Source organism: Trachurus trachurus (assembly GCF_905171665.1).
Source record: "Trachurus trachurus genome assembly, chromosome: 14".
Lineage (NCBI taxonomy): Eukaryota > Metazoa > Chordata > Actinopteri > Carangiformes > Carangidae > Trachurus > Trachurus trachurus.
Window position 1 is genome coordinate 11,744,065 of NC_139903.1, and position 15,614 is coordinate 11,759,678.

At 40.4% G+C, this 15,614-nt stretch overlaps 2 protein-coding genes across 3 annotated transcripts; one reads left to right on the forward strand and one right to left on the reverse strand.

Moving 5' to 3' along the window:
- The first annotated feature begins 4,734 nt into the window (after positions 1 to 4,734).
- Positions 4,735 to 9,179, forward strand: pcolcea (procollagen C-endopeptidase enhancer a). Its single transcript, XM_083986311.1, has 9 exons — positions 4,735 to 4,946; positions 6,926 to 7,034; positions 7,128 to 7,386; positions 7,538 to 7,662; positions 7,776 to 7,912; positions 8,017 to 8,351; positions 8,443 to 8,520; positions 8,598 to 8,768; positions 8,862 to 9,179. Exons 1-9 carry the CDS (start codon positions 4,858 to 4,860, stop codon positions 8,990 to 8,992), a joined length of 1,434 nt encoding a protein of 477 aa, XP_083842437.1. The 5' UTR covers positions 4,735 to 4,857; the 3' UTR covers positions 8,993 to 9,179.
- A 763-nt stretch (positions 9,180 to 9,942) lies between these two features.
- On the reverse strand, positions 9,943 to 13,634 carry tmem88a (transmembrane protein 88 a). 2 transcript variants are annotated; one of them, XM_083986343.1, is made up of 4 exons: positions 13,486 to 13,602; positions 13,200 to 13,383; positions 11,781 to 12,091; positions 9,943 to 10,940 (listed from the first exon to the last, which is right to left on the reverse strand). In XM_083986343.1, exons 3-4 carry the CDS (start codon positions 12,072 to 12,074, stop codon positions 10,659 to 10,661), a joined length of 576 nt encoding a protein of 191 aa, XP_083842469.1. In that variant the 5' UTR covers positions 12,075 to 12,091; positions 13,200 to 13,383; positions 13,486 to 13,602; the 3' UTR covers positions 9,943 to 10,658. The 2 variants fall into 2 exon arrangements, with proteins under 2 accessions (XP_083842469.1, XP_083842468.1); XM_083986342.1 differs by having other exon boundaries at positions 13,200 to 13,634.
- Between the last annotated feature and the right edge of the window lie 1,980 nt (positions 13,635 to 15,614).

Sequence of the window (15,614 nt, forward strand, 5' to 3'; positions counted from 1 at the left end):
TCTTTTCTTTTGCTTTTATTTATTGATAGATTTATTGTGCTGTCATTTGGTATGGGATTAGAAACTAAACAGGTTGACTCAACGTAAAGGAGAGGAGACTGAGTGACAAACTAAAGTACATAAAATAATTGTAGTGTAAATCTATCAATGTCTTATTATATTGATGAACATCATGAAATATATGTATATTGGAAAAACAGTATCTATGACAACTTGTACTTTTGTGTGTGCTTCATGTGCTTTGTGGGTGTGCAACAATGGGCAGATGCAATTTTGACTGCATTTCTGGGACCTTATCTGACCTGTATGAATAAGCATAAATTTATTACCAATATAAAGATAAACCTCTTTCCTTAATTTATGACGATTACATGTTAGTGTGTTTCAAAAATACATGCACATTTCTGCAGTTGTCCAGTTACTGGTGTCGGTCATTAAATTCCACACCCTGAATTCACATTAAAATACACACAGACACTACTTAACTCTAGACATGTGTTCAAACAAATGTATTCTCTTTATCTGCTGTTAAAATTATAAGCATTATAATTATAATGCACTGGAAGGCATGGTGGCAATGAAACTTCACTGAAACCCATGCACACGCCAGAGATTAATATAAATGGTATATGTCCCCATGTCATCTACATGTGCATTCAGGATTTAAGATAGATATAACATATTTTAATAGGTACCTTCATACTATTTAGATTTGCACCATATCTGTAAGTGGTCAAATTTTGTGACGTAGAAGGATTACCTAAATGAAAAGGGACCGGTTTGTTTTGCTATCACACCTAATTTGTGTATCAGAATATCTATTACAGGGTTTGAATTTTCAGTTAAACACCAGAATATATGACTCATCGGGTGCACTGTTGGTAACATCTATTTAAATACAATAAGAAAGACTGATAAAATGAGAGGCAGTGAGTATGAAGTTATTATAGGTTGTTATTTGTGTCACAGATTTTAATCACACTGTGGGTGTAACATCTCTCACCATCCAAGTGTAAAATAGACACTTAATGGCTCCGTAGCTATAAGATATATAAAATGGACACCAATTATTGATATGGTTTGTAGTTACAGTTTCTAAAGAGGTTTAGATGCTGTATTTAATGGCTTTATTACTAATTAATGAATCGGTAGTGCTTTACAGATCAGTTATGAGCCATTAAAAGGAAAAGCATAACACAAGAGCTTGCTTAACCCTTTAAGTAGAAAGTGAGATGCACAAACATTTCCACAATCTGGCAACCCAAATGTCTTCACTATTAAAAACGTAGGCTATTGGACAACTGTAGCTTTTGTAAATTAGTAGGCCTACTAGTAGGCCTTGCAATTCAAATGGCATAGGCTAGATTACACTTCACTGACAGGTCTTCACAAGTCTACCTGTCTACACGTGGTGGCAGTAGTAGAAGTAGTGATGGTGTAGAGTATCTTTGGTAGTAGTAGTAGTAGTAATGGCACAGTCAGTCTCTTGAAGTTATGGGAGCCTCCAGTCAGTGAGAGCGTGAATCACTTCCGGTGACTTTTATTTTGGAGGGCGACAGTGCGGTTAATGTCCTAATAGCCATGTTTCCTTTTCAGTCATTTTATCCCCGTTTTCCTTATGCTTAGATACTTAACATAGCCGATCGACACACACCTAAAATAACACCGGACGCGGAGTGCATGTTCGTGCTCGCTGAAGCCGAAGCTCACAGATTGCAGCGCTGACATATTCATCATGCTCATTCCCTATTTGCTTTGTCATCGTACAATACTCTCGCCAGCGTGTGTCTGTGTGCCAGCGAATGACTGACTGAACCATGGCCTCAAGTCAAATCACTTGTCGGTCCAAAGCACACCGGGTAGCACAGTGTACCAAATGAAATCAGGAGAAAGGGAAACTGAACACGGGTTATTCATGTGAGCCAGCCCCCACACAGCAGCTCCTATGTAGTTTCATGTTTTTACCACCAGGTGTCGTCATTACAACTTTTAGGGGACATAATCGTTTTGTGGATGTTGGCTTGACAGTCAGTTTATTGCACACTTTCACTGCATGTCACCAGTTCAACTGTGTGTATATAATAAAATATAATAAAATAAAATATAATATAATATAATATAGATAGATAGATAGATAGATAGATAGATAGATAGATAGATAGATAGATAGATAGATAGATAGATAGATAGATAGATAGATAGATAGATAGATAGATAGATAGAGATGAAAACTGTAGAAAAAGAAGAGTGAGGAATCTAAACTTGAGGTGTTTATTTTAATTTTAATTTTTTTAGTGGTTTTTCAGTGGGCTATTATATTGAGAGTACGTATGGAGTGGGAGAACCCTTACCCTCAACCTCACCTACATTTATATGGTGCTATTTTTAAGTAGAAGCTGCAACAACAATTCAACAATTCCTTTTCTTTGACCTCAAAGTTTTGGCCAATTAGTCAACCACTGTCTGAAAGTTAACAAAGTCATGCCTGGCTAAGAGTCTGTCTGAAATTTCCACTGTGCTTTTCATTTTTTGAAAATACACCCAGCATATTTGTGTCTAAAAAGAGTCTTCATTCCTGTTTCCACTGTGGAAGGACTAGATACTTTTCAAGCTATGAGATTGTCATTACCTTCCCTGGACTTTCTGGGAAATGATGACGTGTCTTCTGAAAATATGCCATGAAAAATAAAGGGAAGGCTTTCAACAAAAAGTAAGATACTGTTAGTTTTTGTTATACAAATATATGCCTTCGCGGTCTGTTTTAGGGTCTTTAAGATTTCACTTCAGTGTAACTGACTTTTATTGCCAAATGAAGCAGACTTGTCCACACATTTCATATTTCCTCATAAAATGTGCAATGAAGTGTATCCAGGAAATAGCTATTGTGCTTCACTGACACCCTCCTTTAACCAAGAGAGAAACAGACGACTCAGGTTCTTGGAACTGATGACTTTTCATATTTCTAGTGACTAGGTCCCTTGGGAATCCTCTGATTAAAAGCAGGATACTATTATTTCAAGTCAAATTTATTATCTCAGTGCATGTGTTTCTATTTATTCCTGACTTTCCGTGAAATTTGGCCTACTGTATTGGACTATATAATTGGAAGACTGGTGTTTTTTTTAAACAGTGAGGGGACCACAATTACAGTGGACCGATGGTCTGGTGAAATCAACAGTCTGCCCTCTAATGTGGCGCGTCAGGTGAGGTTGTGTTTCTCTGAATCTGAAAGATTGTCTTGGATGTAATAGGAGACTAATTTGCAGAGGGAATGTGTGGAGTAATAATACAGTCATGTGTTGGCACGGAGAGGCAGGGACATGACCTCACTTCACGGTGCATTCAAAAACAACTTCTCACTTTGCTAGACTGACTCCCAGATCGTTTTTCATTTGTTTTCCATTTTTCTGATTTATCCCTTAAATCAATCTTTCTGCTCCCTTTCTACACCCTCTCACCCAACATATACTCCCCAATGCTTTTCATTCTGACTCTCCAAGAGGAATGTGCATTCAGCTAGAAGGATTCGTCAGAAGTTATTGTAGAATCCTACACCCCTGGCTAGGATTCCTACTAAGTGTAAAGGTCACTGTAACTCCCACACATAATGGTAATACACAGTTGTGGTACACTCAGAGACTGTCCACCCCCCAGCAGACTCTGCACGTCCTTGCATTCCTGCTCCTGCTGCCTCTTATCAGGACTTTGGGTTAACACAAACACAGCACAGCAGGACCAGGGAATGCTCAGGCCTCAAGCTCTGCATGACCACCAAAACTGTCAAAGTCCTCAAGCCTTTACCTGTGGCACCAAAGCTATTTCGGGCTGGCCGACAAGTTAACTAAGTAAAATCTCACGCTGAGTAGGTCATCTACCACATGCAACTGGAAACACAATCCTTTTAAGGAAACACTGCTTTTATAGGCTGTCCAGTCTGCTTGCTCCAGACTTTGATCAAGGTGTAGCAGCTGTGCCGTGGATAAAAGTAGCTGATTTTATTGCATTATTGAAACAGCATTGCCCCATTAGGCCTCAGTAATGTAAGCCAGAGGGTTCACTCATCAGCAAATCTTAACAGAGAAGGAATACTCCCCCTTCAGGAGTGTTATTCTTTTAGCCCGGATTGCAGGGCAAAAAAACACTATGGCTTAGATGTTATGGAGCCAAAGGAGCCCCTGGGGATCAGGGAAATATGGTCACTTATGTTTGACACTTTATTGTCTAGGTCCTTATGGATGCTGTACATTTAACTAGGTGACTAAAGTTTATATATTTGTTGAAGAAATGGTTTTGTCTTGTAAAACAAAGAGTGTTTTTGTGGAATGTAAAGATTTATGGCCCTACTTGTTGAGCGCTACAACTTGTTGAGCCTCAGGCTGTGCCCCCACCTGTGCATCCAGCCAGACGCACTGGACTTTATGTCATGTCTTAACTAAATGTTAAGATTCTTTCACCTTCACTTTCCACCATGTGAAAAACCAGAAACATCCATTGTAAAAAGATGCATCCTTTCTGTCTCCCCTCTGTCCTTCTTTCCTAGATGTCCCTTCTTTTCTGTTGAAACCAGGGTTATTCTGGAGTAAACATCTGGCTTTAATTAAAGCCTTCTACTCCCTCCCTTCCCACTCACGTCACCCCCCTCATGGCTCTTTCTCACTGCTGTTGTCCTTTAAGCATCTGTCTGTCCCTTTATCCATTCTCGAACTCTCTCCCCCTCTAATTCTTTCCCACTCATTCATTCTCTCCGCCCATCCTGCGTTAGCAACCTCCTCTTCCCCCCTGTTTTTCACCTCTTGCCTCCTGCTGCCATCTCCCTTTTCTGCAAGTCTGCTTTGCTTTGTGTGTGCACACAGCATCATGACGCATGTGGGTTGCATATGGGGTCTCTCCTTGGTCCTCTCTCTGAGTTTAGGATGGACGAAGGCTCAGCAGACGAATTACACCAGGTGAGGTGCAGTTTGAGACGGATGTGTGTGTCCTAGAAATTGTGTTTTGTTTTTGATTAATTATAATACTACTTTATGTGACTCTGTTGATGTTATAAATTAAAATCATAGTTCCAACAAAAAATGAGAATTTGCTAATTAATAAAGAGTCTGCAACATTAGAAATGCTCCAAATTCTTTCCTATCTCTGTAAGTAAATACTTTCCAGAGGACTGTTTGATTGGGCACAGAGTTGTCCTGTTGGTTTTTGGCTCATGATATGAGGCACACTGAGTTTGCAGTGGTGGAGCCGCCACAGATGTTAATGCTTTTGGCTCTGCTTGTGGGGTCGAATCTGAGCAACTTGGCTCTGGCTCTGGACATCTTGGCTCTGATCAGCAAGGCGTCTGGCTTTGCTGGGGTCCGACTAGCTGAGCTGTTATGCAGCTCTTATTGTTATTTTCTTCCTCCAACAGCATGTTTACTTTTTTATAACTGGGGATGTAGGACAGATGTTTTTCTAACCTTCTCAATTCTTCTATTTTGTGACATTTTCACAGCTGACCCCAAAAAAACTCACACTATACAAACAGACTATGCAAAAAAAAAGGGAGGAAAAAAAAGAAAAACATTATAATAACAGGCTTATTCTTCTTGGCCCAGAAAAGTATACAAAGGGGTCTAATGTATGCCTGTTGGCAACAGCCTGAAATAGGAAATTTTCCCCTCTGTGAAATGACATTCAGTGAGCTCCGTGAGTGTTTGGAAAGCAACAGAATTTATTAGCTTACATGAAGTGACTGTGAGGTTGGAAAAGTCTGTTAGCTGTAAAATGTGCCTGTCAGCTACATCTGAAAAACTGAGCTGTTCATGCTTCTTCACTTTTATGACTTTAAAGCAGCAGTTCCATGACACTGTTAAAACATGGCACCCATCCAAAGTCTTGTTTTTTGTCATAACAGTAGCATTGTCGGGTCGTCACTTGCTATGAAAATCATCAGTTGAGAGTTGTTGTGGCCTACTTAGTAGATAGCCTATGTGTCAATGCTCTGAAGATAGAGTTCAAGTTTTAAAAAAAAAAGTTTTTTAATGTGAAGCATTGTCAAAATGTAGCACAAACGATTCCTGCTTAAAAGGGATGAGTGATACAACAAGTGGACAATTTAATATTCAGAGCATCCACAAACCAGTTATCAACTATCATCACCAAACTATTAGGCTAATACCCTAATGTAGGCCTAATATTTTTTAGTGTAATCAAAATTATGTCAAAGCTAACAAGCCCCCCCAAAAATGCTACCAAATCTGGCTTTTTACCTCCTGTTAGCTACAGCAACAACAAAGTAAAGTTATTTTGAATTGACAATTAGCGCCAGGAAGTAAACACAACACAATGATCAAGCCTTTACTCTTTAGTTTGACAGGGTGGCACATACAGGCTTCATACCACTACTTACCTAAGTAGTTAGGTAGATGAGGTTGTCAATTTGGTTTATTATTCAGTGTCAAAGTGAACAGCCAGCGTGGCATTGTAAGCTAGCGTCTACTTGAGCAAAAAAAGAAAGACAGTCTGTCTAGCCTATACCTTTCTCTAAGGCATGTCACAACACTAAGTAGCCTAACACTTCAAGCTGGTGTTGCCATTACAGTAACACTGTCTCTTTACTGTGATCTCACAGCGCCCCCTAGCCTGTTCGCCCACTATAAAATTTGAAATAACAATGATAAACTGTCTTGTATATTATCTTAAATTACACAGTGCATTTATTAGTACATATTCAATAGTGTTTCCATAAAACAGTCATTATCAGGAACTTGACTTTGTTAAAGTAAGCCCTCAAAAACAGATAGTCTGCCTGCTAAATCATTCAGAAAAAGTTACTTGTATCTGGGGTGGAGGAGTGTCTCACTGGACCTGCATTGATGCAATTCTGTTATTTCACAGTCTTGTCTTTTGTACTTTCCACACTACTCACTTTCCACTGTCTCCTTCACCACAGGCCTGTGTTCTACTGCGGGGGCGACCTTGTTGCAGACTCAGGGTTTGTTGGCAGCGAAGGGTTCCCAAGCTTCTACAAACCTAACAGCAAATGCACCTGGCGTATCACTGTGAGTCACCTACCCTGTCTACATACTGTGGCCTACTGACTCCTTCCTCACTCAGTCTCTCTGTGTCTGACTCAAGTACAATCTTGTTTCCAGGTTCCTGAGGGAAACGTGGTCATGCTCTCCTTCCGCATTTTTGACCTGGAGGCTGACTCACAGTGTCGCTACGACTATCTGGATGTTTACAATGGCCATTCCAACTTGGTGCAAAAACTGGGTCGCTTTTGTGGAACTTTTCGGCCTGGCGCTCTTATTTCTACCACAAATACCATGATGTTAGAGATGGCGTCTGATGGAGAGACGCAGGGTAGAGGGTTTGTGGCCTATTTCAGTGGAACCAAACCTTATGTTGACGGTAAGTGGCCACATTTTAGTGTGATGATGAATTCTAACCTCAAAAATACAAAAACAAAATACAAGTAAACTATTTATATTCAAGTCAGTGAATCATACAACTTTTCATCACTACAACATAGAAGATAACAGCTTTGTAAACCATATTTCAGACGAGCAGTTCTGTGGTGGGAAGATTACAAAAGCCCAGGGAGAGATCTCGACGCCGAACTGGCCTGAAAAGAAATACCCACCAGGAACCAGCTGCTCCTGGCTTATCACAGTGGAGCCAGATATGGTTGGTTGGACAGTCACTCTCAGCATGCAAACATTTCATTTTGCAGTCTTTACACATCTAAGAAGGAAGACCGTGATCTTTTGAAGTCATATTTCTGTGTCTGTGCCCACCAGGTAATCCAGGTGAAGTTCAACAAGTTCGCCGTGGAAGCTGATACCTATTGTCGGTTTGACTATGTGGCATTCTTTAACGGTGGAGAGAGGGACGATTCACGCCTTATTGGAAAATACTGTGGCGATGAGGCCCCTCAGTGAGTAGCAGATGTTCTTTAAGCGTGTTTGTTGTCCATTCAAGTCATTTTAAATAGTCTGTCCATAATCTAATAATCTCATCTGCTTCCCAACTCCTTTGCAGATCCTTTATTTCCAGCGGCAATGTGCTTCTGGTCCAGTTTGTGTCTGACCTCAGCGTGACATCGGATGGATTCCTTGCCCAATATAACAGCGTCCCTAAGGGTACTCAGATCACACCAGTTGACTCAGGACATGGAACAAGGACCATTCCCCAAAGACCTCCAGTGGTACCCGCAGCACCTAAACGTCCAGTCACTGTGCAGCCTACACCTGTGCCACCTCCTGCTGAGCCCACGAGGAAACCAAGACCAGTCAAACCTACGAGGGGTCGTGGACAGGACAACCCCGGCCAGGACAGGAGGGTGCCAGTCACAAGACCAAATGGAAAGAGGCCTGGTGAGTGAAGTTATGTGCATGATGTGTGTGCATCCATGAACAGAAGGTGTTTAAATCTAATGTATTGTTGATGTGTCCTTTATGTATTTAGTGCCTCAAAATCCGCTGTGTGCTAAAGCATGTAAGAGAGATGGAACAATCAAGACCAGTTTCTGTACCAGTGACTTTGGTAAGTTTCCTACTGTTTGTATATACAGCAAGTAACCAATGAGGTATTGTTTTCTGACTCAAGCTTCCTGTTTCCAGTGATAACTGGGAAGGTGACCTCCCTGGCCCCTGGGCCCCGTGGCACTCTTCTTGTTAGCGTCTCTCTTATTAAAGCCTACAAGGCAGATCGACTAACTATCACACAAGTGGGAGAAGCTATGTCTGTGAAACTGGTGTCACAGTGCAAGAAGTGCCCAGTGCTCCGCAGAGGTAAGAACTCTTAAACCCTATGTTAATATACACAGCAGATCATTAGTAGCTATAGCACTGATTGATCTGATGGTTATTTTCTCTCTCTGATAGGTGCCAACTACATTATCATGGGTCAAGTGGATGCAGATGGACGCGGCACTCTGGCACCTGGTGCATTCACAGCTCCCTACAAAGCTCCACATCACAAATTATTAGCAAACATCCAGAACCAACCTTGTTAACTTACACACATCCACCCCGGCAAAGGACATGAGGACCAGATAACAGACTCCAAAATCCAGAATTTACAATGTGAAATACATATCTATTGAAGCTCAATACTGCAGTAAAACACAAGTCATTTATTCAAACACATGTCAAACCTTATGTTTGTAATTTATATATAAATAAAGGTTTTTATATCTCTTTCACATGGTGTGGCAGCATAATGATTTACACATTTTCAGATGGGGTTCTCTCACTCATTGTGCCTGTATAATGTGTATGTCTCCACCTAGTGGATTTGAAGGGTAATATAAAATGAGCTCAGAATTAAGTACTCTTTACAATTTTGACAAAGCACTTGTAGATGTAAAACCCTGTGGCGATGATACACATTAGTTTAGGTAGTCTACAGTGAAAGAGTCACTGTTTACATAGAGATGAATGATCCTGAAATATTACCTGAGTTTTTAAAAACTTTGGAGTAAAATTAGCACAATATATTATAAGATTCACACCTGAATAGCACAATGTGAGCAAATTACAATGATTCATAGCATGTTTAGCTTTTTCTGATTCATCCTAATTGGAGTTAACAGCAGCAAACTCTAATATGCATTCACCTACTAGTCACTAAACAGTCAGAATATGCATAGTATGCAATATTTGAAAAATATATTCTTTAATAAATATGCAATGCTGATTACAAATTATTATTTCTAATACACTGAAGAAGTATATTATATCTGAAGTCTTTGTATTTGTGTTTTAAAAACATCTGGTTGCAATTTTACTGTTACTGCAATTTTATTAACCAGTAGAGGTTGAAAAAGTAAAAAAAAAAAAAAAAATCACCTCCAAAGTAGATTACATGGTGGCTTGAAATATATATTTTTTCTTTTATTTTTATTTTTGTTATTCAAAAATATATATATATATATTCAGGACATGGTATTCCCACCAGCTAACTGAAAGCTTTAGTTATTGCATGGATACTTTGTAGATTCAAATCAAAAACTAGTCATGAATTACTATTGAAGACTGAGTGAAACTACAGAAAATATAAAGTAGTCAAATGTTCCCACAACTTATACATTGGTGGTTTGATGGTTTTACAGAAAATACATTCTGAGATGACCAGTCCGAATGATGTATACATAGGTATACTAAACAGACAATACTTGTTACTTGTTTAATTGTTGAGTTTCTGTAGACAACATGTTCTCATCACATAATGCTACAATCCAAGGACTGGATGGATGTTTCCATATAAGCACAGACAGATTTTGTTTATCAAATCCATTCAGTGTGTTTTACACTTCTCGCCACTTCTTCTCTATCACTCTATCACACATGAAACTGTCTTGTTTCATAGTCATTGTTCAGTTCGCAGTTATATGAAAAAACTCAGCTTGCATGGCGAGCAACACTTTATTGTAAAGATGTAAAAATAAAAAATACACATGGAAAGTTATAAAAAAAAAGCTAATAGTCTTCCAAACAATCAGTATAAAAGATAAAATATCATGGATTTTTACAATGACAGTAGAAAAGGAACTACAATGGCAATTTGCTTTAAGAAAAGAGCCAGACAACCCACAACAAACAACAAACAGCCCACCTCTAGACACTAACTAGGGATGCAACCCCATACAATCCGCCTCTCCTCTCATCACCTCTCCTCTTCTACACCCATACACTGCCCTTCCTCTCCCTCTCCGAGCCTCCCTGCTGCCCACAGCAGCCACCCCTTCGTTGGCGTAAGGCAGGCAGGTTCTTGTAGACGGCACGGCTGTAGGGAATGAAACACATGCCCAGCTGGAGGTGTCGGGCCAGACGACAGTAAGCAGCCAGGGCCAGGACCAGCAGAGGGGTGAGCAGGAGAAACCCCACAACCAGCAGAGCCACACAGCCGGTGTCATCCAGAATATCATCTGAGCAGTACAGTGATGTCCCATGGGGCTGCACCTGGAGAACAGGAGGAGGAGGAACATGGATTTATAATAGCATAATCAAGGAGGATACTGGATACATTAAGATTAAAACCTGCTAAAAAGTTCTATATAAATGAATTATACTTACTTACTTACTTACTCAGGCTACTTACTTACTTAAAATTACCTCAAGCTCTTAAGTATTTTCCCTAATGAGGTCTCAACCAGTACCCTGGTTCCATAGTGCATACTCTAAGTTAGTTTTGTGTATGTAGTCTAGCTCCACTGGAAAAGCGAAGTATATGAATGTGTCTCTCAATGTGTTTTTCATTGTTATTGTTGCCTTTTGTGTTGTCTACTTTTTTTATTATTATTATGTGTAATGTTGTATTGTTTTGAACTATTTTTATGTTATTGAGACGGAAACTAGCATCCTGCTAAAATCTGGCATATTTACATGTACTTATGTCCATTAATGTGCACTGTCCCATTCAAATAAACAAATAAATAAAATTAATTCGGAAAAATAGCTATCCACTAAATCTGCTGGATAACTGTTGATGTACAATAAAGTCCCACAATGCATTGCATACAGGAACTAGAGCAGCTTAGTCACAGCTGCAAAAAATTAAAATTAAGCCCCAGGAAAATCTTGGAAAACAGTGTCAAATCCCTGGAAAAACACCTTCTCTTCCCTTGAGTAGTTTAATTGGCAGTGGTTTGATTGACAGTCTGTATAATTTCCTGTTAGTACAAAGTGTTTCTCATATGTTAACTTTAGGGGCCGTCCATTTATGACCTGTTGTTTTAAAATCTACAACTTCTCACACTTCTGTCACTCAAACACAGATGATTTTTCATAGGAGATCATTACCGTGGAATGGCAGAGGAAGCCAAATGTGATCATAGTAAGAGCAGGGGTGAGGATGGTGCCGAATATGATGCTGGCCACCAAGCCGTTGATCAGTGCGATGACCAGGTTCTGTGCAGTGACCAGCACAGAGCAGGCCCAGCAGTCTAGAGAGCCCCTCAACTCCAGGGGGCTTTCAGCGGTCTCACTTCCACCCGCTGAGTATGGAGGCGGCACCACGACCCCTGACCCCACTCTGGAGGGGGAGCGCGACTCAGACATCGTCTTCTCCAGCGTCCCGTTCCGTGACAGACTCATCGTCTTTGTGGTTTAAACTGCAGGAAACAAACATCATATAAAAATTAACCAACTCAATCTTCTGGATGGCAGCGATGACTAATTTTTCACCTTGCAATCAGGACAAAACTTTTACTTTTGGGGAAAAAAACCAAAACAATAAACTGTGATTTTCCCCCCAACACTGAAATGATGTGTGTTATTCAGAGTGTGCCAAATATTTTAAAATAGTTTCTCTGTTTTTTGTTGAACCTAAATTCTTCCATTCATGCCCTGATCTCGTCCATCTCGTAAAAACATGAAAAGCTAAGGACTATAAATCCATTAAGTACTGGACTCCTTAAATATCGTGGTGAAAGGTGTGGAAAGTCAACAAAGATAACCGCACAGCTCTAAGTGCAAGGAAATGGACTCCACTGACCCCACCTCCAAACTTCAGGATAACCACCACCCAGAACAATGAGCCAGCAGCAGCTGAAAACTCAAAGAAGTCCAACTAATGACAGATCTGAAAGTCAGAGCAATGTTATGACTTTTATTTTGTTGTGTTTTTTTTCACATTAATGGCACTGCGATCTCTTACTCTAGGTCATTTCCTTGTTATTACATAAACTCTGACATTCTCTACAGACCTGGTCATTTCCACGTGACAATGGAAAGATCCACCATTTCCCCCTGTTTTCAAGTGTGGTAGTAACTACTGTTCTAGTAGCCCACCATGTGAACGCAAGAAATCACAATGATAACACAATATATTTGTCCCGTCAACAACATTTTAAGCAAATTACCATTCAGAGACGTCACACCTGCCCGCTCCCATCATGAGCTTGCTGTCTGTGATGCTTCGTTTCATCCCACAAACCTGTGGCCTAAGGAGCATTTCTTAAACAGGTCAGCCTGGAGCTCCAGCACTTAAATTACATCTCTATACAGCCTTGTTATCGCTAGATTTTATCAACTCCATCACAACTAATTAATATCCGTAATCACAGGAAACCACATGTTGTGAGGAAACATACTCCAAAGGTTGTTTTTTTTTTTTTAGAGGTGTGTACTGACATCATTTAAGATCAATTAACCCTTTCGATAGAGCCAAGATTGGGCTTTTTTTAAATAACAGTTTCAAAAAAGGTGTTTTATACTCACTGTGTTAAAGCTGGTGATGTGTCCTCTTGTAGTTTGATGGTGGCAGCAGATGATGGGACCCTGAGAGACCTTAAGAGCGGTGAGCGGTCGGAGACAAAGAGAATTTCAAGAATTTCCTCCTGATGTATGTGTTCCCTGGTAGGTGGTATCCAAGAAGAGTTGAGTTTCAACTGCTTAACAGAGTCTAAAAAACTTCTCCTTCGGTTTTCTGGCCTATTTCCAAATTTTAAAAAAAATCAAAAAAGGAAAGAAAGAAAAAAGTTGGTCAGATGATCAGATATTTTACCTGCTGTTGTGAATCTAAACCTCAGACCTCTCTGAGTGGGTCAGAAAAGAGCTTTGTAGAGTTGAAGCAAATTCTGCTTTCCCACCAGCTTCCCCGCTTCCTTCCCTGACATTCTGTTTCCTCACTCTGACTCCAGTCCTGAGATATGATTGAGTGTGTGAGTGGTTACGAGTGTATGGGTGTGTGTGTCTGTGTGTGAGTGTGTATCCTGTGTTGCCTCTAATGTGAATGCACAGAGAGCAGGCTGGGCTGTGTTAAAGACTGCTGCTGCTGCTGGTGGTGGGCAGGGGAGCAGGAGGGTTTCTGTGATAACCCGTGGAACCAGGGGGAGGGTGGAAGAGTGTTTATTTGGATAGATTAGAGGAGTCAGGGTATGCTGCCCACTCCACAGCACTTTACCCCCTCCCTTAGCACTTTCTCTACTCCACCGTCAAATACAGATAGGTTTGGCTTGTCACAATTCAAAAACATCTAAACTGGTTTTATGTTGATTTTCAAGATATCAAATGCAACTTATCAGAGTCTGAAGCTTTCAAACAGACTTACACAGAATTCTGACTGCACCACATCCATCATCACCAATAAGACAGGACATATCAACTACTCAGCAAAAACACCAAGCTGTGAAGTAAAAAAAAAAAAAAAAAAAAAGGCAAAGGGCAAGCCAGAGTTGTTGAAGATTCGTTTTCAGAGGCAGGAATGACAGAGGATTGGCCCTTGACCTTTTGATGAAAAACAGAGCTCCGCTTTCAGAAAACATAAGGAAATGAGGATCGGGGAGAACACTGACTAATTTGGCGGGGAAAAGAGGCTATCATGGGACTGATAAGAAACCAGAGGGGCTCAGTTCAAAGGGTGAAATTAGTATTTTGATATGAAGTCTCATTTTTCCATCTCACTCTGGACATCTTTGTTTATTTTTTTCTACACAGGAGTAAATATATGTACTCCCTGGAGAGAATCGGCTTTTGAACATTTTGTACAAGCAGCAATGATCAAAGAGAACATGGCATTAGTGGTCTGGCTCAAAAAAATGTGGGAGCAGTGGATGGTTTTGCCATTAACAATGCCACAGTGTGTGCTGTTTATATGCGTATGTCAGTGTCTGAGGGGGCTGGTAGAGGAAGAGCCGCCTTCCTGTCCTTGGAACTGGGAAATCCGCTGCTGTGACCAGGCTCTGCTTTGAGATGTCCCTACGTCTCAGCTTTTGGCAGCGTCATGTCCTTTAACTATGGAGACTGAGACAGGAATAGATGACTGTTTCAGTACGTATGGTGCCCTGATGACTGTTACCTGCTTGAATGTGTTACGTAAAATATCCTGTTTCTGTTTTTTTATATATAGATTTGACAATGCGGGGTATGACTGTGTCCTTTCACGCAAGCATCCAGGACATTCGACTGCTTAATAATAGGGAAAACAACAATGTCAAAATCCTTGAAGGTTGATCGATTTGACTGACACTGCTATCCCTGAGGCTGTGCTAGTAGCATGGCTAAAAACATGGGTAATACAATAAACCCACAAGTTCGCACATGTCTCTGCAAGAGTTGTTCCGCTCAAATACCGGTTCAGTATTTATATGTTCGAAACAAGGCCCTACAGTATCAAAACACTACTCGGTTTATTTCTCATGGATATGTTTTCCTGGCATCCAACCAGACTCAGGTGAAAGCCAGTCTCATGCCTATTAAGTATAGTTATTGAATTTTACTGTCTCTCTACTCAGAAATCTTGTCCTGTGTGAGAAACTATATGAAAACAATACAAAATCATGCATGTCTTAAAATCAAACTAACTTTGCAGCAAATGTCAAACTATGTCTCCTGCCTCAAGAGCTGCCCTTCATATTTCATTAATATTTGTTTACATCTTCACAACATAAAGTTCTAATGTCATTTGATGTTGATATTTTGTTGGTTTTAGGTTGTGTTGTTAAAGCAGAAGTAAGCGATCCGGTCGTTTTGGCTAACTTCTTGTCAGCAGATGGAGTTAGCAGTCCCCGCCCTCGTCCCTACGTCACCACATTCACGCGCATCCCTTGGCTGCACACACAGAGAGGACCGCCCCTTTATGCCGTTCTCTCTCCTCATTGGATAAAGGTTGTAGGATACAAGGATAAGGATACA